The sequence below is a fragment of the Opisthocomus hoazin genome, chromosome 32 (assembly GCF_030867145.1).
Source record: "Opisthocomus hoazin isolate bOpiHoa1 chromosome 32, bOpiHoa1.hap1, whole genome shotgun sequence".
Classification (NCBI taxonomy): domain Eukaryota; kingdom Metazoa; phylum Chordata; class Aves; order Opisthocomiformes; family Opisthocomidae; genus Opisthocomus; species Opisthocomus hoazin.
In genome coordinates, this window is record NC_134445.1 from 3,689,271 (window position 1) to 3,711,479 (window position 22,209).

A 22,209-nucleotide genomic window follows, 5' to 3' on the forward strand; every position below is an offset into this window, starting at 1 on the left:
GAGGAAACAGTGTCCTCTAAAAGAGAAATATTATCTCAGGTAGCTGCCTTGGAGGAGTCTGGGACTGCTACCTGGGATATCAGGTTGCAACAGCAGAGGCGGAAAGATTCTGGGAGATTTCTCAGCGGATTCTCGGACTGATTGCGGAGCACACAATTTCCTTGAGAAGGGAAAAATCATCTCGAGTAGCTGCTTTGAAGAACTCTAGGGCTGCTACCTGGATCTATGATGCCTAAAACAGAGGACAAAAGACTCTAGGAGATGTCTGGGAGGAGTCTCGGGTGGATCCAGAAGCAGACACCTCCAAAAGAGAAAAATCATCTTGGGTAGATGCCTTGGAGGAGTCTGGGGCTGCTACCTGGATCTATGGTGCTTAAAACAGAGGACAAAAGACTCTAGGAGATTCCTGGGAGGAGTATCAGGTGGATCCTGGAGGAGAAAGTGTCCTCCAAGAGAGAAAAATCATTTCGGCTAGCTGACTTGGAGGAGTCTGGGGTTGCTACTCGGGACATTCTGTCTCTACAACAGGGGGCAAAAGACCCCAGGAGATACCTGGGAGGAGTCTCAGGTGGACCCCAGAGAAGACAGTGTCCTCCAAAAGAGAAAAATCACCTTGGGTAGCTGTCTTGGAGGAGTCTGAGGCTGCTACCTTTATCTACGGTGCTTAAAACAGCTCGGTGGCATGCAGCGCCACTCCTGTCCGGGAGAACGCCTCTGTGAGGTCGTGCCGGTTTTTTCTGTGTATTCCCCTTTTATGTATCATTGTTCCTGTTCCCTTTGTTTGCTGTTCTCTTAAACTGCCCTTATCCCTACCCACCAGATTTCTGCCTGTTTCTTTCCATTCTCCTCCGCACCGTGGGGTGGGGAGAGGCGGCCGCGTGGCGCTTTTGTTGCCGGCGGCAGCCAAAACCAAAACATTAAATTTGGCACCCAACGTGGAGCAGGGATAACGGCAGGGCTGAGCAGCGGGTGTTAAAACTGCTTTCATGGATTTTTGTTAAGTTTTGTTTTACACATTTTTCTGTGTTAAGTAGTCGTCGGTAAAAAATGTTTCTGACTTTGATCAAGTGGCTCTGCTATGTAAATCCCTATTTGCACTATGTATTCATTGCCATGCTGTTCATCATCACTGGGAAAAGGACGAGGATGATGATTTTGCTCTACTGTACGATATCAACTTATGACATGATAACATAACTGTGCATGAAATTAGGCTTGTGTTTGCATGCGGCACTGCGGCAATTTCCATACCTTGGATCCTATGTCTTAGAATTTGTTAATAATCAAACCCAATCTGTGGGGAAAACCGAAGGGGATACCTTCCCCCACTGTTTCACCCCCCTCTCTCCTTCAGACTGTTCCTAACAGCTTTTGAGAATTTCGAGTACCCGTGGGATGCTCAGGCCTTCACTCTCCTAAACAAAACCTACAACCTCCTGAACGGGTTGTAGGTTTTGTTTAGGGTTAAACAAGTCGTTAAGAACCTCGTGCAGAGACCTGCCCCGGGGCTGGATAGCTGTGAGTGGCTGGGTGTGTGGGACAGCATGGGCAGGTGTTTAGAGCAATGGGCACCCCTGGTGTGTTTTAAACTCACCCCTGAACAAATACAAAATCTGTTTCTGCCACCCTGGGAACTCTAGGGAGACACAAATCACCATAATGTTCTGGGGTCTGGCCCACGCCTACCGAGCCCTGTTCAACCTGATTCAGTGCCCTAAAGGGGAAGGGGGGGAAACGAAGCGGCAGGCACTGGCGCTGCCCCCCCAGCCGGCCCTGCAGCCCCTCCAGCCCAGCAGGCAGTCACAACCCTCCCGACCGGCACCACTGCTGCTGCAGCCACTGGCATTGTCCTGGCTCCCCCGGTGGGCACGGCAGCAGCTCCAGCCCCAGTTCCAGCTGCAGGCATTGCGGCTGAGCCCAATGACCAACCTGTGCCACTAGCAGTCGACCCTGTAAAACTAAAGAAAGACGCAAAGAGAGCAGATCACTCCGGGAGGGATGACGATGAGCCAGGGTCATCACGGGAGATAGGGACAGAGATCATCACCCGGTCCCTGTCCCTGGGCGAGCTGTGAGACATGCAGAAAGATTTCAGCCACCACCCAGGCGAGCACATTGTCACCTGGCTGCTGCGGTGCTGGGAGAATGGGGCCAGCAGCTTGGAATTAGAGGACAAGGAAGCCAAGCAGCTGGGATCCCTGGCCAGGGACAGGGGCATTGACAAGGCCATTGGGAAGAAGCAACAAGTCCTCAGCCTCTGGAGGAGACTTCTGTCATGCATGAGGGAGAGGTACCCCTTCAGCGACGATTTTGTATGTTATCCTGGCAAGTGGACCAATATGGAGAGGGGTATTCAGTACTTGAGGGAATTAGCTGTGTGGGAGCTGGTTTATAATGAACCAGACGATGAGCAGGTACCCACAGACCCAGATGAAGTCCAGTGCACAGCATCCATGTGGAGGAAGTTTGTGCGGAGCGCACCATCCTCATATGCCGACTCACTGGCAGTTGTAAACTGGAAAGGTAAAGAGGCACCTATAGTGGATGAGATGGCTGTCAGACTCCGGCAATATGAGGAAAGTCTCTCTTCCTCCGTTGTCTCAGCTGTGGAGAAACTGGCCCGGGAAGTGCAGCGAATCAAAGAGAACATGTCCTACTCCCCACCTGTACGGGCCAGTGTCTTAGCTATTAGGGGCAAGCGTTTCTCTGCTCAGGAGAGGGAATACAGAGGCTACACACCACGGGGCACCCTGTGGTTATACCTGCTGTGGTTCTACCTGTGAGACCACGGAGAGGACATGAGGAAGTGGGATGGAAAACCCACCTCAAGTCTAGAGGCACAAGTGCGTGAGTTGCGAGGTAAAACAATCACAAAAGGGGATTCTGTTAGGAAAAATGCCGCTCCAGTTTCCAGCAGCCAGCTCTCCAGGCCAGGCAGACAGTTTGACCTTGATTCCGATCCTCTGGAGGGGACCTCCAAGTCATTTTTACAGCAGGTGAGCAGCAAATTCTCTGACGAGGATTAGAGGGGCCCTGCCTCCAGCCAGGTGGAGGAAAGGGACAACCGCGTTTATTGGACGGTGTGGATTCGGTGGCCTGGCACGTCAGATCCAAAAGAGTATAAAGCTCTAGTGGACACTGGTGCACAGTGTACTTTAATGCCATCAGAGTTCAAAGGGTCAGAGTCCATTTGCATTTCGGGAGTGACAGAGGGGTCCCAAGAGCTGAGTGTACTGGAGGCTGAAGTGAGCCTCACTGGGCAGGAGTGGCAGAAGCACCCCATTGTAACTGGCCCCAAGGTTCCGTGCATCCTTGGCATAGACTATCTTAGGAGAGGGTATTTCAAGGACCCAAAGGGGTATCGGTAGGCTTTTGGCATAGCTGCTATGGAGACGGAAGAAATTAAACAGCTGTCCGTTTTGCCTGGTCTCTCGGAGGATCCTTCCGTTGTGGGGTTGCTGAGGGTGGAAGAACAGCAGGTGCCAGTCGCAACCACAACGGTGCACCGGCGACAGTATCGTACCAACCGAGACTCCCTTCTCCCCATTCATCAGCTGATCCACCAGCTGGAGAGTCAAGGAGTGATCAGCAAAACTCGCACACCCTTTAATAGTCCCATATGGCCAGTGAGAAAATCTGCTGGAGAGTGGAGACTGACAATAGACTACCATGGCCTGAATGAAGTCACACCACCGCTGAGTGCTGCCATGCCCAGACATGTTAGAACTTCAATATCAGCTGGAGTCAAAGGCAGCCAAGTGGTACGCTACAACTGACATCGCTAATGCATTCTTCTCCATCCCTTTGGCAGCAGAGTGCAGGCCACAGTTTGCTTTCACCTGGAGAGGCATCCAGTACACCTGGAATCAACTGCCCCAGGGGTGGAAACACAGTCCCACCATTTGCCATGGACTAATCCAGACTGCGCTGGAAAAGGGTGAAGCTCCAGAACATCTGCAGTACATCGACGACATCATTGTATGGGGTGACACAGTGGAGGAAGTTTTTGAGAAAGGGGAGAAAATAGTTCAGATCCTTCTGAAAGCCGGTTTCGCCATTAAGCGAAGTAAAGTCAAGGGACCTGCGCAAGAGATTCAGTTTTTGGGGATAAAATGGCAGGATGGGCGCCGACAAATCCCAATGGATGTCACCAACAAAATAGCAGCTATGTCTCCACCAACCAGCAAAAAGGAAGCACAGGCCTTCTTAGGTGTTGTAGGTTTTTGGAGGATGCACATCCCAAATTATAGCCAGATTTTAAGCCCTCTGTACCACATGACCCGGAAGAAGAATGATTTTGAATGGGGCCCTGAGCAACGACAGGCATTTGAACAGATTAAACGGGAGATAGTTCATGCCGTAGCCCTTGGTCCAGTCCGGTCAGGGCAAGATGTTAAAAACGTGCTCTACACTGCAGCCGGGGAGGATGGCCCAACCTGGAGTCTCTGGCAGAAAGCACCAGGGGAGACTCGAGGTCGGCCCCTGGGGTTTTGGAGCCGGGGATACAAAGGATCCGAGGCCCGCTATACTCCCACTGAAAAAGAGATTCTGGCAGCACATGAAGGCGTTCGAGCTGCTTCAGAAGTGGTGGGCACTGAAGCACAGCTCCTCCTAGCATCACGACTGCTGGTCCTGGGCTGGATGTTCAGAGAGAGGGTCCCCTCCACGGATCATGCCACTGATGCTACATGAAGTAAGTGGGTCGCGCTGATCACCCAGCGCGCCCGAATGGGAAACCCCAGTCGCCCAGGAATTCTGGAGGTAATCATGGACTGGCCAGAAGGCAAAGATTTTGGAGCTTCGCCAGAGGAGGAGGTGACACATGCTGAAGAGGCCCCACTGTATAATCAGCTGCCAGAAGATAAGAAACAGTATGCCCTGTTCACGGATGGGTCCTGTCGTATTGTGGGGAAGCAGCGGAGGTGGAAGTCTGCCATATGGAGCCCTACACGACAAGTCGCGGAAACTGCCGAGAGAGAAGGTGAGTCCAGCCAGTTTGCAGAGGTGAAAGCCATCCAGCTGGCTTTAGACATTGCCAGTCGAGAGAAGTGGCCAGTACTCTGTCTTTACACTGACTCCTGGATGGTGGCCAATGCCTTGTGGGGGTGGCTGCAGCAACGGAAGAAGAACAACTGGCAGCGCAGAGGAAAACCTATCTGGGCTGCCCATTGTGGCAAGATATTGCTGCCCGTCTGGAGCAGCTGGCTGTGAAAGTCCGTCATGTGGACGCCCACGTCCCTAAGAGTCGGGCCACTGAGGAACATCAAAACAACCACCAGGTAGATCAGGCTGCTAAGATTGAAGTGGCTCAGGTGGATCTGGACTGGCAACATATGGGTGAACTCTTTATAGGTCGGTGGGCCCATGACACCTCGGGCCACCAAGGAAGAGACGCGACATACCGATGGGCTCGTGACCGAGGGGTGGACTTGACCATGGACACCATCGCACAGGTTATCCATGAATGTAAAACGTGCGCTGCAATCAAGCAAGCCAAGTGGGTAAAGCCTCAGTGGTATGGAGGACGATGGCTAAAATATAAATATGGGGAGGCTTGGCAGATTGACTATATCACACTGCCACAAACCCGCCAAGGCAAGCGCTATGTGCTCATAATGGTGGAGGCCACCACCGGATGGCTGGAAACCTACCTTGTGCCCCATGCCACTGCCCGGAATACCATCCTGGGCCTGGGAAAACAAGTCCTGTGGCGACATGGCACCCCCGAAAGAATCGAGTCGGACAACGGGACTCATTTTCGTAACAGCCTCATAGACAGACACCTGGGCCAAAGAACATGGTATTGAGTGGGTGTATCACATCCCCTACCATGCACCAGCCTCTGGAAAGATCGAGCAGTACAATGGGCTGCTAAAAACCAGTTTGAGGGCAATGGGGGGTGGGACTTTCAAAAATTGGGATACCCATTTAGCAAAGGCCACCTGGTTGGTTAACACCAGAGGATCCACCAAGCGGGCTGGTCCTGCCCAGTCAAAACCTCAGCACCCCGTAGAAGGGGGATAAAGTCCCTGTAGTGCACATGCGGAACATGTTAGGGAAGACAGTTTGGGTTAGTCCTGCCTCGGGCAAAAGCAAGCCCGTCCACGGGATTGCTTTTGCTCAAGGACCTGGGTGTACCCGGTGGGTAATGCGGAAGGATGGGGAAGTCTGATGTGTACCTCACGGGGATTTGATTTTGGGGGAGAATAGTCCATAAATAATGGATCCCAGGAGAAGACCTCAGCACCTCCCTCTCACGTCCCCTCCTGGGGAAGCTGTGGAGAGTGCTGAAGTGGGAGAGGGAAACACAGGGCTGTGGGCAAGAACAGACAGGTTGGGGCCCTGAAAATGAGGATTTTGGCCCTGAAAATGAGGCTTTGCAGGTGAGGACTCTGGACGGAGGCACAGGGAACCTTCCCCCGGCTCAGGGCAAGGCTGCGCCAGCCCAGAGCACGCAGGAGGTGGCCGCCTCTGCACCACGGCACGAGTGGCGACTTGCCGGCTTGGCAGGGCGCAGGGGCCTTTCGGTGCCCGGGGGTGTCTGAGGAGGGGACAGGCTGCCTATAGCGTCTCTCCTCCTCCTCCCCTCCGGGTCTCTGTGCTCCAGCGGGGCAGCTGGGGCTCTGCTGTAAGGACACCCGGGGTCAGCGTGTGCTGTGCTGCCATGTGCTTCTGGGAAGGGACGGCATCGGGATGCTCCCTGGGTAACCCTGCTTCCCCGGGGGCTCTCATGTCCCCTTTGCCTTTGGTGGTGATTACAGGATAATTATATGACCATTACCACATTAGTCTGAGGGCATGAGAAGAACAAAGATTTGGGAAGGAAAGGATAATTTTAATTAGCTGTAAGATATTTTACAACGCAGATTTTGTCGGTGAGTGATGACAATAAGGGAGGTGGTGGCTGAGAATGAAGGAATGAACTGAAACAATGAAATGAGAGCATGAAAAAAGAAATTAAATGAAAGAAATTAAAAGAGAATGAAATTACATGAAATGAATGAATCAAATGGAATTAAAGAATGTATTACGTCATTCTTTCTATTCATTCTGTTGTAATTTCATTATTTAATTATTGCATTTCAGTATTTCATACTTTGCTGCATTTCAGTATTCCATTCTTCCGTTTCATTTTATTATTTCATTTTGTTTCATTTAATTCTTTCTTTTTATTTCATTTCCTTATTGCAGTTAATGATTTCATTTTGTTTTATTGTGGTCACCAAGTGCGGGAGCCCGGCAGTTGCAGGGGCTCAGCCAGGAGCAGGAAATCGGCACCTGCAGCGACACGGTCAGAAAGCACTGATCAATGCACAGAGGCAGCAGCAGCCGCGGCTCGGTTCCCCTGTCTCTGGGGAACACAGCGCACAGGGAGCTGTCGACAGCCTAGCAGACAGAGCTGTTGCTGGCAGTGGCTACGCGGTGGCTCTGGCACCTTGTCCCCACGGGCGATGCCCTCGCAGAGCTGTGCATGCGCAGAGAGCCCCCATGCCCCTGTGCCAGGCAGCGGGGCTCCATCAGGAGCCCCTGGGGAGCTGCCGTGGGGTTCTTCCCAAACCCTGTGCAGCACCAGCCCTCGCCGTCCCTCGCCAGCGAGCTGCACTGCTTCAGAGCAGTGCTCAGAGCTGGGAAAGACGGGCAGCAGAGCCCGGCACACATCTGGCTGCTTCACTTTCTGGACCCTCCTGCTTTTTTCAGTCCCCGTCTTCTTCTGTCTTCCTTCTTTTCTTCTCTTGTTGGAATTCCCTCGGCTCTGCCCACGCCTCTTCTCTCTTTCTTTTTCTTCCATTTTCATGTTCCTGGGGGGAGCCTGCAAATCTTTCCATCCCACAGTGGGATTAGATAGGGGAAGCCAGGATCAACTGGAATCAGTTCTGCATTTCACCAGAGCTGACTCCTTTTACCTTCTATCCTCCAAAAGGCTCTTTGGTCCTTCTGCGTATACCAGGGAGTCGACCGGTGTCCTTGGGGTGGCTGGAGGCGAAGCAACTTGTGCCTAAACCAGAAATGGCAGCGTCAGCAGGTGGCAAGGGGCGCCCGGGAGTCATCAGGGATCGTTTGGCAAATTGCTCCCTCAGCTCTGCAGACAAGATCCCTTTGGCTGGTCTGCATCAGCCCTTTCCTCCAAGGCCTCACCCGGGGACACGATGTTCACACGGCAGGGTGACACTCCCTCCGTTTGTGGGGGCCGTTCAGCAGGGAGCCTGCAGTGCCACTCCCGGCAAGAAAAGGCTTACCCGCTTCATTCTGCCAAGGTTTCTTCTGCCCTCCTGAGACAGAGCTCTGCGGATGTCCCTTGGGTGCAACACTACCCTCTGTGGTGGGAGGCATTGCTTTGGACATGGGTTTTCCTGTAGCTACTTTGCAGGCATTTCATCCACCTTATTCCAAAACACTTCTTTTAAAAATTATACCTCTAGTCAAGTGTTGTCTGCTAATTTACGGAGAAAACATTACGAGGTGGATCAAGGCTATTAGGATCTATTGCTACTCATTCTGATCTTTCCCCAACATTTAAAGACAAGCTGTGATAAGAACAGGCAATGCCACAGCTCAAGGGAGACGCCGAGCCCCGAGCACCCGGTGAGCATTACCTCTTCTTCTCTGCCTTCATTTTTGGCATCGTCCCACTTCTTCTTCTTCCTCTCTGGCATCAGGTCATCCAGAAAGCTGAGCTCTCGCTTTGAGAAGCACCAGTCCATTGCTTTGCGGACAAAAACGAGACCCAAAACCTTCACCAAGAAGAGGGCAGATGCAATCAGGCCTGAGATGATGCCACACCTCCCACCAATGCTGAAAACCTCCTGCTGCCCAGCAACAGCGGCTCTTACCATCATGGGGAAGACGATGGCAGCATGGGACACCTTGATGGCCCAGAGCAGGACGAGGCAGATCAGCTGGATCAAGGTGAAGAGATGCACCTTTCGCAGGGGGACGTGCCGCAGGTAGATGAAATCCGGCTGGTGTTTGGCCGGCATCCAAAACAGCTTCAAGCGATCGAAGAACTGCAAAAGAAGAGGGAAAAGCTGCCGTCTTGCGACTGCGGAAAGCTTCTGGCCCCGTGGAGATGCGCAGGGAGTCATCAGGATCTGGCTTGCCGTGAGAAACCCTGGATCCCTCCATCCTCCTCCTGGGAGCAGCACCCCTTTTCCCTTCGCTCCAGCTATTCACCGGCCTGCCCATCAGAGCTGCCCACCAAACAGCAATTATTCCACGGTATTCTATTACTAGCATTTCTCGGCCCACTGAGTCCCCCAGCAAGGATTTCCAGCGGTGGTAGGAACTATCTTCCCTTTGACCTCCACTCCCTCATTTTCACCTAGCCAAACACTGACCTGCCCCGAACCGTGAGACCGAGAGGGATCAACTGGCCTGGTCCTCCCAGCCCTGCAGACCTCCCGTGCCTCCACCAAGCTTTTTCTTACACAAAGTATTGTCACAGATTGCTTTCGGGGAGGTTCTTCCCACACCACTGCTTTGTTCCTGCTTCTACAGAGGTGAAACACCAGGGAGCCGACACGCTGCGCGCTGTAAGACTGGCCGTACCTGAATTCCTCGGAGCGACGACACCCCCATGTAGAGAAAGACGCCATAAAGCACGGGCATTGGTATGAACTGAAAAAAGGAAGGCAACCATTTCTTTTTTTAAATTGCATTTGCAGCATTACCCCTCTCTCCTACAGCCACTGCCTAAAACTGCCCACAGCTTTCCAGCTTCCACAGGGTTAGAGATGCGTCAGATTTGAACCAGGAGAGATTTTGTGCGAGCGAGTGCGATAATGCTCTGCTTTCAGCTGAACTTTGGGCTTAGGTTGGAGGGAAATCAGGCATTGCACCCATGCTACCGTATGCCGTGTTCTGTGACGGCAGAAAAGCATTTCTACATATTCTTGTGGCAACACACAAACGTGCCGTGCCTCCTTGGAGCCTAGAGATGAGATTACTTTGAGGGAGGAACGGGCAAGGAAGCCCACGGGGATGATCGCAGCCTCTTTAGCTGCTGAGAACGGCTCTTCTGAGGCACTGGGGGGAGCAAATGGCAACGGATAAAGCGCTGCCTGTCCCAAAGAGAGTAGATGTACTGCTCTGAATACGCTTAGCTGTAACCCATCAAGACGGATGGGCCTGAAAGACACCTGCAAATGAAGGCAGCTGTGTGCTGGCCTGCCTCGAGCACACCACGCTGGGGCTGAAGGGCTGGGAAGCAGAACCAAGGCTGGTTCCCACCATGCCTCAAGCCCCAGGGTTTGGCATCGCCTCCTCCTCCGCTCCACAACCACTCTGGCCTGCAGAGAGGACACTATTTTTCTACAACCGCCAGAAAGCTCGTGGTTGGTGGGTGTTTTGCGTTTTCCTCTTACCTTTAACACAGAGGTGAGGAAGACCGAGCAGCCCATCAGCACAAAGTTCATCAAGCCTGTGACTCTCTGCTCTCGTATCCCCAGAAACTTGGGTTGTTCTCCTGGAGCGGAGCACTCAGACTCGACTTTCAGGCTGTTCACGTGGGTGATGGACAGCACGGTCGCGGCCACGAACCAGGGCAGCCCCATCACGGAGCACACCCCCAGCATCACGGCCACCATCAAGAGGTCCAGGTGGTACCCGCATCCTTTCTGGGGGAAGCAAAACAAGAAACAGAGCATCCCACAGCACAAGAGCAAGGACAGCGTCGCAGCTCACGCTCAAACCCTACTCCAGCGCAGGTCGCATCCTTGAAAACTTACAGCAATTAAAATCTGGCAGGAGTGCAGACAAAGTGCATTTGGGGAGTTGGTGTGCTAGCTACTTCTCAAAAAAACCCCAACCCACTATTTTTTTCATTCCAAAAGAAATTTCCACCACTTGCAAGTAAGATGGGACTCTTCAATCTTGCTCAAAGCTTAATTTGTCGCCCCCAGACATCGCTCCTCTGAACTCCCCTGTCATTTGCTCCCTGTGTCATCAGCAAGCCAGGAGGGCCTCCGGCCACGCAGCCTGACATTGTCCCAAACCAATGCCTTCGCAAAGCATTTGGAACAGGAGCTTCTCCCCACACCTGCAGCCCCGAGTGGGTTGGGGATGGGCTCATCTCTTGCAGCCCCTTACCTTCAGCCTGTGCTCCTTCCTGTTCACAATAACGGCAGTGATCTGCTGGTCCATGAAGATCAAGATGGTGCACAGCAGAGCTGGGATGAGCGCAGCCAACACCGTCCACCAAGGGTTGGGTCCAACGGGGTTGATGAACCACCCGCGGTCGTCTCGGGTAGGCTGCAACAAAGCACACACATCAGCATCCTCTCCTGGCCCAGCCACTTCACTCGCCTGCGTTTTCCTCTCCATCCCAGGGTCAGAGCATCTCCCAGCCCTGCCTCCAGGTCACCCTCTCCCATGGGCTTCAGCAGTGCCAGAGGCCTCTTTGCCAGCACCTAGACATACTTCTCCTGGAGGTATCTACTTTGGGGGTGGGCCTCTCCTGTCCAGAAGGAGACAAGGCACTTGCACATGCAAGAGGAGATGGTCACACCGACAGCATCTCCTCCAGACACAGCCGTGTTGCGCCCCGGCAGTCCCAAGGGCCAAAACCTGCTCCATGCTAAAAACACCCCCTTACCTTGAACATATCGGGGACGTGGAGCTTCGGTGATGGGATCCCAGTAACAAAGTCGATGAGCACTATGATGACGATGGTGAGGAAAACAGCAAAGTCACTCACTGTGCACCGCACCTGGGACAAGAACCAGAGCTGAAAGGGGCATCGCAAACGAGGCCATAACATGAGACGGAAAACTTAGGGACATCAGCAACATGAAGGCTGGGTAACAGAATCCCACCGCTCAGAGGACATGCAGCCAAATCCCTTGCTTACGTTATCTTGCTGCATTTGTCACTCTGAGATCTGCCGTCAGAAGACAACAAAAGTTTAATTTGGTGGAAGAGGGATGTTTTCATTCAAACCTTCAAAAACATATTCAAAAATAAGGAAGCAGATGTTGGCCACTACAGCCAGACTCACAGCTAAAACGGGAGTAAGGCACTGTGGCACTCTTTCTTCCTCAAAAGGAAGACACAGTCTCTTTTTCTATGCCAGCTCCGCATTTGAATCAACTTTCCCCGTGAGAACATCATGCACAGAAGGTGAAAAAAACAAAAACCTCTCTGGAAGACCTGATTTCCCACTGCCAGAGCAAAACATTACTCTGGGGCAGGTCACGAGGCAGCTGGGAAATGCTACAGTCGTTTTGCCCTCCTGGAAATGAGCGAGGGACATCCAAGCTGATGGAGAGCTTGGCCTTCAAGGTCAACGGTGCCCAGCTTGACCAAGTACTGGCAAATCCTGCTTCGTGGTCTAAGCAGTTGAAAGACAAAGGTGGAGACTGCTGCTGGCCACCATCTTCTACCTACTCTGGTTGGGAAGTAGCGGCTGGTTTTAAACTTCTTCAACAAGCTCGAGAGGACAAAGGTGCAGAAGAAGAGGATGCAGCACCACAAGAAGACATCAGGCACGTAGGGGCCGTTGTGCCCACAGGCAGCTCCTTGGAACTCTCCGTGCAAATACTGACATTCCTGGAGAAACAGAGCGTCAGGACACAAAGGCAGTGCACGTGCAGCAAGGAAACCTCGGATAACTGCGGTGTTTTCAGGATCTCCGTCCAAGATCCATGATCCTGTAACTGCTGCTGCCGATGGAGATTTCCATTTCATGAGCAGCAGCAGCCAAACAAGGGACACACCCAACTACACAGAGGAGAGTGGAGAGATGAGATGTGATGGGACACTATGTCACAGACCCATGGCACATCCTCCGCTTGAAGGGCCGGGAACCGTGGCTGAAGATGACACCAGAGGGGAAGGAAATGCTGCAAACTCTTGGGGACAGAGAAGGAGGGAACAGGGAAGGAGGGCTAAGACAACCGTGATAGGAAAGGAGAAGAGACAAATCGGCCCTTCCCGGTGGAGGGCTCACAGGACATGGCCAAGAGGGGATGAAGAAGTCCAGAAGAGCCTCCCATCCTATGCCTGGCCTCTGCTTCCAGCAACAACAGTCCCAGAGCCTGCTCAGATGGGCACATTTCTGCCCATACCCAGAGACAGCGCTGAACCAGAGAGCAAGGCCTGGAGATCTTACCAACCCAGTAAGGAAGCCAATTACTACCTTCAAGCATGAACTCCAGTCCAACAACCGCTACAACAACCAAACCACCCGCTTCACCTTGCTCCCAGTCAGAAATATTGTCCTGAACCGACTTGAGGAGGACAGGTATTACCCACCATGTTGGGGACAAGGTGCTCTGGACAAGGTGGACCAAGCGCGTTAAAGCCAAGCATTGTGTTGAAGCAATGACTTTCCAGAGCAGCACTACCACAGCTGGAAGCCCATCATCACACAAAGGGCTCTGACTTTTGCACCACAACCCCACACCCCATGGCCGCGGCGCGAGGAAGCAGTGGCTCGGGGCACTTACTGTCACCGTGAGGTTTTCCCAGGTGACGCCAGACACATTGATCTTGTTGCTCTCCCAGAAACGCAGCGTTTCGTTGCTGGGCTGGGCCGGTGCCTTACACTTACAGCTGGCAGGAGACAAGCCAAGACAGGGGTAAGGGAAAGGCGAGGGAGGTGCAGCCCTCAGCTCCTGCCGAGGCACTGCAGCCTTGTAGGAGGAAAAAACCCACCTGTAGATGGTGAGGAGGTCAAGCTTGCTGGGTGTGTGCACAGGGTAGGTCTCTCGCAGGTGACCCAGCTTCTCCAGAGCCTCATAGATGAAGATGAGGCAGGTGAGGGAGGCGAAGGCTTCTTCAGTGAAGCGGGTGATGTAGCACACCAAAGAGCTGGCGTCAGTGGCCACCAGCACTATGCACAAGAAGGCGGTCCACAGCCCGATGCACGCCCGCAGAGAGAGATAGGAGAGCGAGTGCTCCCTGGGAAACCAAGAGAAAATCAAGGCTGGAAAGGAGCGACTGCTCGCATCTTCCCTGGGCAGCCCAACTTGGGCAGCCGCATCCTTGGGCTTTCTCCTCCTCCTGCTGCTTTGCTTTAACCCTGAAAACCCCAAACGACCCCATCCACTCTGCAGAGACCGAGGCCTCTTGCACCATCACCTACTAAAGCAGCAGCCGGCAATGTCTGTGACACAAAAGACAACTTCGATCTAACAAGGACCACAAAGAAAAATACAAGAAAAACATCTTTTCTCCATCACTGCCTTCTTCCAAAGGCTCTCGCAGCAGCCAGGCATGGCAGCCAGCCTTACTTGCAGAATTTGTAGAGGATCTCCTCAAACACAAGGATGGGGCCAGTGCTGCTGAGGATGGTCAGAGGTTGGCCAGCAAACAGCGAATACACCACGCCGGTCATGGACGCACCCAGCAGCGACTCCATGGCACTCTGTCCGGGGAAGAGAGGCAGCAGCGACTCAATGGATCAGCACGGAGTATAAAACCCAAGCAAAGCCAAGTGACTGCAGCGAGGACTTCTGCACGAGTTGTGTCCTGCCCCATGCCACCCAACAGAGAGAGGCACTCACTATGTGGCCATCGGTCACCTCCCCCAGCAATACCCCGAAGGTGATGATGGGGGACATGCAGGCACAGTAGAGGAAGAGGAAGGACGCCAGGCACTGCAGGCTCAGACCATCCCGAAAGTCGCTCCAGAACCATGGGGCTTTCCGCTTCACATCCAGCACCAAACCGCCAAACAGCCTGCAGGAAGGGGAAAAAATGCACAGTGCCATGTCCACGAAGCAGCAGAGCTCGACCTGGACGCATTCACACATCTGCTTCCACCCCAGAGCAAGAAACCCTGCGTGCACTGACGCTGCGCCTGAGCCCAGCTGCCCACATCTCCCACCTGCCCAGCCCAGGGGACCAAGCTGGTGATGTGCAGCCCCTTCTCTGAACCAACTAACCCCCAAAAAACAGCCAGAACGGAGGGGCATGCTCACATTGTAGAGGAAAACAGATAAAAAACCCAAACTATTCAAGCTCACACCTTCCCGTCCGCTGCAGCTCAGGACCACCATGCTTCTCCACATCGCTGCGAGAAGCACTGTCGTTGACACCTCCTGGCATCTTCCTTTTTTCCTGTGGAAACACCAAGAAGATAAAGCTATGTATTTGTAACCACTGGCTCGTTCTGCTTCTGCTCCGGCTGTGTGACTGTGCCAAACTGGGACCTGGTGAATCTGGGACCCTGAGCAGCATCCCCAGCCGTCGGCCATCCTGCCCGGCCCCCTCGCGCCTCCCTCCGCCGCAGCACCCACCTGCGAAGGGACGTTCTTCGGGGGCTCGATCTGGATTGACGGGTCCCACTCTCCTGGTGGCAGGACCATCACCTGATCCAGAAACTCCTCGATTCCAGCCACGAGGTCAGCCCGGTTCTTGGCTTTATAGGCAACGGCATGGAAAACCTGCCGATAGGAGACAGCCTGGTGAGAAGACAACCCATCTCAGATGTCCTCACCCGTGCAATAAGCTCTTGCCTAAAGGCAAGACAATTCTCCCCAGATTTCCTGCTGGAACTGGCAGGACAGGTTCCCCCAAAAGGAAAAGGCTGTGCATCCTGGTATTTGGAATCATCTCCACCAGGCTCCCATCCCCTGTGGCACACCTCTGCTGAGAGAGCAGAGCCTTTGCTGGCCATGCCAATGCCACCCCTGGGGACAGCGTGCTGGGCACCCCAGGGTTAAGGGCAGGATGCACACCCGGTGGGATTGCAGCCTCTGGGATGGGGGGTGATGCGAATCCATGGGTTTGCTTTGGGCTGCAAAGGAGGGCTGGGCTATTTGGAAAGCTGCGGGCAGCTGGGACAGCACATCCTCTCCCTCACTCCTACAGAGACAGGGAGAGGTGAAGAAAGCCAAAAAGGACCCACTGATTTCTCTTATCTCATCGCACCTCATCTGTCATGATAGAAGCCATGCACCTGCCGACCTCATGGTACTGCTGGGCTTTTCCTTCCGGCCCAAGCACAACAAACAGGAACCTGGACAAGAAAAGTCAAATGAGAGAGAGCACCACGCCCGGGCTGAAAGAGCACCCAAGGAAAGCCCTGGCAGCTCCCAGCCCAGAGCGCGTCTCGAGAGGGGACAGGTAGGCTCACCGACTCCAGCAATGAATTTGAAATTCATCAACATCAACCACAAATTTCAGTTTTGGGCCAGCTTTCACTAAAATTGGCCCATGGCTTTCAAGGCTACAGCAGGGAAGGGACAAACAAAGGCGAGCACATGTGGGTGGGAGAAAAGTGCTTGCTCCCACGGCCCTCGTTCCCTCGGGACGCCAAACTGATGCCTGCAGTCTGATGCTTGCTTAGGATGTTTTAAAGGCAAACTTTGTGCTGCTCATTCTGACCTTGTTGGGACGGGAACTTCCGCCATGCCCGGGAGGAGGACAGCCGGGCTCAGGCGGACGAACGCCACGATGGGCTGGCGAAGGAAAGCCAGCTCTCCCACGAGCACGTTGGACGCTTCTGCCCCGCTGGGAATCTTCTTCAGGAAGTGCAGCTCCGCCTGGGCACGACAAGCGATTCTCAGGCAGTTACCCCAAAAACAAAGCCCACAGCACTCTGCAGCGCGCTCTGCAGACAAGGTTGCAAGACCAAATCTGGCCCTAAAGGCGGAAGACAGCTACCAGTGCCTCACCTTGCTTAAATCCATTGCACTCGTCTCCTGGTTCACCCCATTTTCAGCTCCTGCGGAGGTGGGAGAAGGATGAGGGGTGAGTGCTTGGGCTCACAGAAGAAAGGAAGAACAGAAGATAGGAAAGAAAGAAAGGAAGGAAGGAAAAAAGGATGAAAGGCCAAAAGAAAGGCGGGCAGGAAGCAAGAGAGACAGACAGACAGAAAGTAAAGAACGCACGCTCAGAGAGAGGGACAGGGTGCAATGAGGTTGCTGCTTCTTTGCCACTACAAGTCTAATGGGGCCAAAGCCTGGCAGAAACCCTCTCCTGGGGCCAACGCCTGCAGGAATCCTCACCCGGCTTGGCGAGCGTTTGCTGGTCTGACCGCCTCTTGCTCACATCAACATATGAGCAGATGCTCAGGAGAAGGTTTCTTTTCTTCTCCTTCTGATGGTGATGCCTCTTCAGGAGAACTTCCCGAACTCTCGCCCACATGTGCTCGTCCAACTCTGTCGAGTGCTCTTGCTGGCCCAGGATCACGTCTGGGGATGGCAAAGGGAAACCAAGCCATCAGGACAGAAACCCCCCTCAGGTCCTGACCCACAAAGCCCCCCGGGACGGCTGTGCCACACAGAATACCCTAACGCAGGATCAGCCTTGCTTAGCAAGGCATTTCACTACAGTTCAGCCTCTGCAGTGAAAGCAGCAATGGTTGTTTGCTAAAACCCACCATCCTGCTGCTTCTTCATCACTGCGCTAACAGAATCATTTCCCATTCTGAATAATGCCATTTTCAGGCCCCATCTGGCTGCAGAATATTCTCTAATCGCTTCTCCAACCCCACAAATGGCTTTCAAAACCATCCCATATTGGAAGAAAAAGCTGGTGCGACTGTTGCACGACCAGTCAACACCCAAAACCATCTCACAACTTCAAAACACAGTGGGACTTCTGGAAAAAGACGCGCGTCTGGGACAGGGTTTGATTCAGGAGTGAAGGGCACCGCGGCGAGCCGAGCTCGGCCGTTCCCACAGGGACGCAGCGCCCACCTGCAATCTCTCCCATGCTGGTGGCACAAACGTCCAGCAGCACCGTGCCGTCGGTGATGCAGCTTCTCAGCTCCAGGAGGCTGTGCAAGGACAGCGTGCCCACGAAGGGCTTGCTCCAGCGCTCGCCGCCATCTTCCACGTCCTCCTCAAACTTCAGCCACCTGCAGACATCGGGTGCCATCAGCCCCATTGCAAGGAAACAGCCCCAGCTCCGCAACCCCTTGAACAGAGCTACGGGGTGGCAAGAGGAGAAGGCTGCTCGTATCGACACCTGCACCTGCAAAAGCTTCGTGCCCGTGAGAGCGGAAAGCAGAGCCCGTGGGCGCTGCTGGTGAGGGGACCCCTGTCCCACCACAGCCGGCAGCACGCATTTACCTTGCCGATTCCTTCCACTCGGCTTCTTCGCCCTCTTTCACGCAGATCTCATCCAGCTGGCTGAACAAGTCGTGCGGAACGTGCTGCTCGTCCTCCTCGGTCCCGAGGATGAACTGCACCCGCTGGGACGGGCTGTCTGGGGGCAGAAGGCAAAGCCTCGTCCCGTTACTGCGCTTTAATATGGCCCGTCACACTCACAGGCAAAGTGGGCATCAGAGCAGCACCAGCTCAGCCCGAAATCTTGGGCTGGGCCCTCTCCCCTGGCTCTGTCCGGGCTTGCACACAGCCACACTGAAGGAGAAGCATCTATTCCACCTCCACAGAAGGGAGGGCAGCTTTCCTTCCCCACGCTTCCACTTTCAAGCATGGATCCTTCTAAGGAAGATCAGCCTAAATGCAGGAAGCATTTAACTGCCTTAAAAAAAAAGAAACCAAAGACATAGAAAAGTAGCCCCGAGGAGTTTAGAGATGGCCACGGCGGGACTTACGGTGGTAGCCCTGCTTCGTCGGGGCAGAGTCCTTCTCCCGCTCCAGCTGCTGACGCTGCTGGCTGTGGGCTCGCTCATGCCGCTGGCTCTGCCTCTCCACCGGCATCCGCACGCCCGTGCACAGGGTCCGGTGGCCTGCGAAAAAGCAGCAGTTGCAGCGCTCTCGGTGCTGCGGAGATGGTTGACGCAGATGCCACGGTTAAATCAGTGCAGCCATCCCAGGACAAAGCACCAACCGCTCTTCGTTTGATGTTCACTGGACCCCCAAATGCCACAGACCTGGCCTTTCTGCCAAGCCTGTTTGACTCGAGCTCTGCAGCAACAGAGCGACCACGAGCGATGGCTCCGGGTCATCTAAAAGGGCCCTGAAAGTATCGAACCTCTCCTCCAATTCCACCTTCGGCTGGACAACACCCACACTTGCTCCTTACGCAGCCACACAAGGTCAGGCTTTTTAAAATCTTTCCATGGCACAAGCCAACGAGAGAAGATCAAATCAGTCCCGTGACAATGAACTCCACAACAAAGAAAGAAAACCACAGCCCCATGCCTGCAGCCGTCAGATTCTTCTCCTGACCTCTCCCAGCCAGGAGCAGCCTCTGTGAGAAAACAAGCCCTCAGTGCTCCAGCCCCGTGGCTGAAACTCACACCGTGGCCTCCGGAGGGGCTTTGGCCCTCTCTTTAAAACCCACGGTATTGATAACGTGAAATAACTGGGCTGCTCTATGAAGAAGCACGGCACGCCTGGCTGCACATGCTGTGACACCGAGCAAGGGACGTTGTAGGGACTTTGTGCAACGGGAAAAGGCGCTGGGCTGGTGGCCCCTCTGCCAGCATCTCGGCACAGACTCACCTTCCAATGCCTCCGTTTCATAGTGGATGTTGACCAGAGCGCTCGTTCTTCCCTGGTCAATCACTGCCTCTTCGTCAGGTCTCTGTGCAGCAATGAGAAGAAGGTAAGAGGTGGGACTCGGGGTGTAGAGCTCCCTTACTGCTTCCCGGCCATCCAACACCCCTGCGACCACACCAGTCCACGAACATCAGGTCTCCACCTGCCTCCTCCTCCAGGCACACCTCTAAAAACATGGATTTGTGCAGGTTTTTCTTCCCATACCCAAAAAAAACAGCCCACAACATCACCTATGTTATACACAATGGGAGTCTGGGAGTCTCTGCTACAGGAGGAGAAGACTCCGGGTTTGAGACCAAAGACAACGCTCCTGCTTTGTTCTTCCAGTTCCTTTTTGAAAAAAAAAAAAAAACAAAACCCAAATAAAACAAAACTAACACAAAAGCAGATTTCCAAACTGGGAAAAAAACCCCACCAAAACTGCGCTTTGGAGGACACCAAGCTTCCGTCTCCAGACGCGGTACCTGCAGGGCTCACTAGATGCCACTTGGCCACAGGACATGGTCACCAACAGCCTCCAAAGGCCCTCAGGAACCTCCAGCACCTCACATGGGTGTCAGACTGGGAATCCATGCAGCGATTTGGGAGTTGCAGCTTTCCAATGCCCCGCGGGCCACACAGGCAAAGTCTCCTCCTCTCTCACAAAACCTTTTGCCTCCGTCCCACGACCAGCGACGCCAAACCCGACCACGGCTGCCCTCCCCGGCACAAAGCATCTCCCCCTGCCCAGCCTCCTGCGCTCCGCAGAAATGCCAACGGGATCTGGGGGAGAGTGTTCCCAGGGTTGGGGGCTACTCGGCCCCTCAGCAGAGCCCTGGCCGTCCCACCTGTAACTCTTCCAGAAGGGTCATTTGGCGACCCCCGCTCCGGTCCATCCTCACGTCCACCACCGGTTTGGGGGGATAACAGAACGCAAAAGATCAGTCAGGGGCCGGATTCCTCCGTGACACTGGGACAGCCCTCACCGAGAGGAGCTCAGTGGCACCCAGAGTGCTCCGACTCCAGGGACACAGAGCGGGACCCTTTATGAAGTCACCAGCTCTGATGCACACCCAGGCGCTCGCACAAAGCGACACGCCCCGAGACTCTGCCCGCTTGGAAAACTTAGCGGATGGGGACAAACCAGCACTGTTTTCCAGCAAAACTCTGCAAACAGAGAACTGGGCTCGAAACGCCACGTCCCGCCGGGGCCAAAGGCCTCCGCAGCGTTTGGGGGTATTGAAAAGCACAAGCTGCCAAAATGCAAACTGGGGTGCAAACCACGGCAAAAAGGCACCTTACGGGGCGGCACTGACTTCCATCCACATCTCCTGGAGAACATCAGGGCGTTTCAGGAAGGTCTGCCTTTGGCACAGCCTCCAGCCCTCGGGTGCTTCAATAAACCCTCGTTAGCCTGACCAGCTCCCCGCATGGTACGCCAATGCCCAGATCAGCGACATTCTTTACTCCCCTCCAGCTTCGCGGCAAGATGCTCCGAGCATCCCATCGCCCTTCCCCGGCCATTGCAGCATCCCCGATGGCCACTCCGACCAACTCGGAGTGGTTATTCCATTCAGGAAATTGCTGCACGGTCTCAGGATTTCATAGAGCTGCGGGGTTGTGGACCCGTCGGCTTGGGATGGGGTGGAGCAGGAAGGTGCATCCTGCGGTCCGATTTGCACACTGACTGTAGCTTCCAAACGTGCCAAAATGTGGCCAAGAAGGCTGAGCAGGCAACCAAGAAAACGGCTGTTTCTGCTGCAAAGGCTCCCACAAAGGCAGCACCTAAGCAGAAGCTTGTGAAACCAGTCCAGGTTTCTGCTCCCCATGCTGCTGGAAAGCACTAAACTGTTGCTCATGCTGAATAAACATCTGACTAACTTCTCTTTCAAGAATTTTGTAGCCGGCTGAACTTGAGCCAGCAGTGTGGCCGGGTGGCCAAGAAGGCCAACGGCCGCCTGGCCGGTATCAGCAATGGTGTGGCCAGCAGGAGCAGGGCAGGCATCGGGCCCCTGCGCTCGGCACTGCTGAGGCCGCACCTCGACTCCTGTGTTCAGCTTTGGGCCCCTCACTACAAGCAGGACCTTGAGGTGCTGGAGCACGTCCAGACAAGGGCAATGAAGCTGGTGGCTTCCTTCAAAGCACGAGGCTTTGCTGGCAAAGCAGCTGGGGCGGTTGGGCGCCCGGAGCTGTGCTGTGTCCCCCTTGAGAGGATGAAGCACCGAGTCATTTCTGACCCTTCTCTGGCCTGTGATTTTGGGAAGTGGAGCTCTGGCTCTCGAGGGATGCTCTGCAGGGCTCTTGGCTGTCTCTCTTGCTCTGGTTTCCTGACCAACCAGTTTACATTCTCTGACAGTCACTGCAGATTGAGGATGGTAGAAACCGGGCAATTTCCTTCTGGCTTTAGAACGTTGTGAAAGGATGTGCACTGCCTGCTCTGTGTGAGAGAAAGCAGAATAGGCAGCAGTGGCAAATCTCACTGGTTTTGGGCTGGGCAGCTCAGGACACTTCCTCAATCGCGTTGCCTGGATTTTAGTTGTGATGGTTGTAGCATGGAAGAGAGGGATAAAACTGTAACTCTGTGGCCCAGTTTTCAAATCTAAGCTGCTCACTTTTGGGTGCAGACAAACCCATGTTCAGTTTCGGTTCTTTTATTCCCGTTGAAAATCCATCATCTTTATGGTGTGGCCAAGCAAGTTTCCCAAACCAAACAAGTGCTGGCTCTGCATGAGGCTTTTACCACAGCTTGAGGGACCTAAAGGGTTTTCTCTCTTGTGCCGCCACCTTCATCCACCCCCCAGTCCCATTTCGGAGC

At 54.0% G+C, this 22,209-nt stretch overlaps 1 protein-coding gene across 1 annotated transcript; it reads right to left on the reverse strand.

The window, feature by feature from the left end:
- Positions 1-1,937: 1,937 nt before the first annotated feature.
- On the reverse strand, positions 1,938-18,626 carry LOC142365159 (electroneutral sodium bicarbonate exchanger 1-like). Its single transcript, XM_075445716.1, has 25 exons — positions 18,506-18,626; positions 18,018-18,153; positions 17,643-17,803; positions 16,950-17,135; positions 16,617-16,705; positions 16,327-16,484; positions 15,871-15,958; positions 15,237-15,383; positions 14,966-15,057; positions 14,502-14,676; positions 14,229-14,362; positions 13,651-13,896; positions 13,443-13,548; positions 12,382-12,543; positions 11,591-11,704; positions 11,086-11,247; positions 10,362-10,613; positions 9,547-9,615; positions 8,832-9,005; positions 8,548-8,732; positions 7,905-7,996; positions 7,436-7,625; positions 7,279-7,351; positions 2,763-2,777; positions 1,938-1,958 (listed from the first exon to the last, which is right to left on the reverse strand). Exons 1-25 carry the CDS (start codon positions 18,609-18,611, stop codon positions 1,938-1,940), a joined length of 3,333 nt encoding a protein of 1,110 aa, XP_075301831.1. The 5' UTR covers positions 18,612-18,626.
- Between the last annotated feature and the right edge of the window lie 3,583 nt (positions 18,627-22,209).

Excerpts from the sequence above, each read along its gene's own strand:
- LOC142365159 (XM_075445716.1), bottom strand. The coding sequence starts at position 18,611 with ATGCCGGTGGAGAGGCAGAGCCAGCGGCATGAGCGAGCCCACAGCCAG. Across the intron at positions 11,705-12,381 it reads GCCGCTACTTCCCAACCAGA|GTGCGGTGCACAGTGAGTGA; the intron begins GTAGGTAGAAGA and ends TTCTTGTCCCAG. Across the intron at positions 9,616-10,361 it reads TCCTCACCTCTGTGTTAAAG|TTCATACCAATGCCCGTGCT; the intron begins GTAAGAGGAAAA and ends TCCTTTTTTCAG.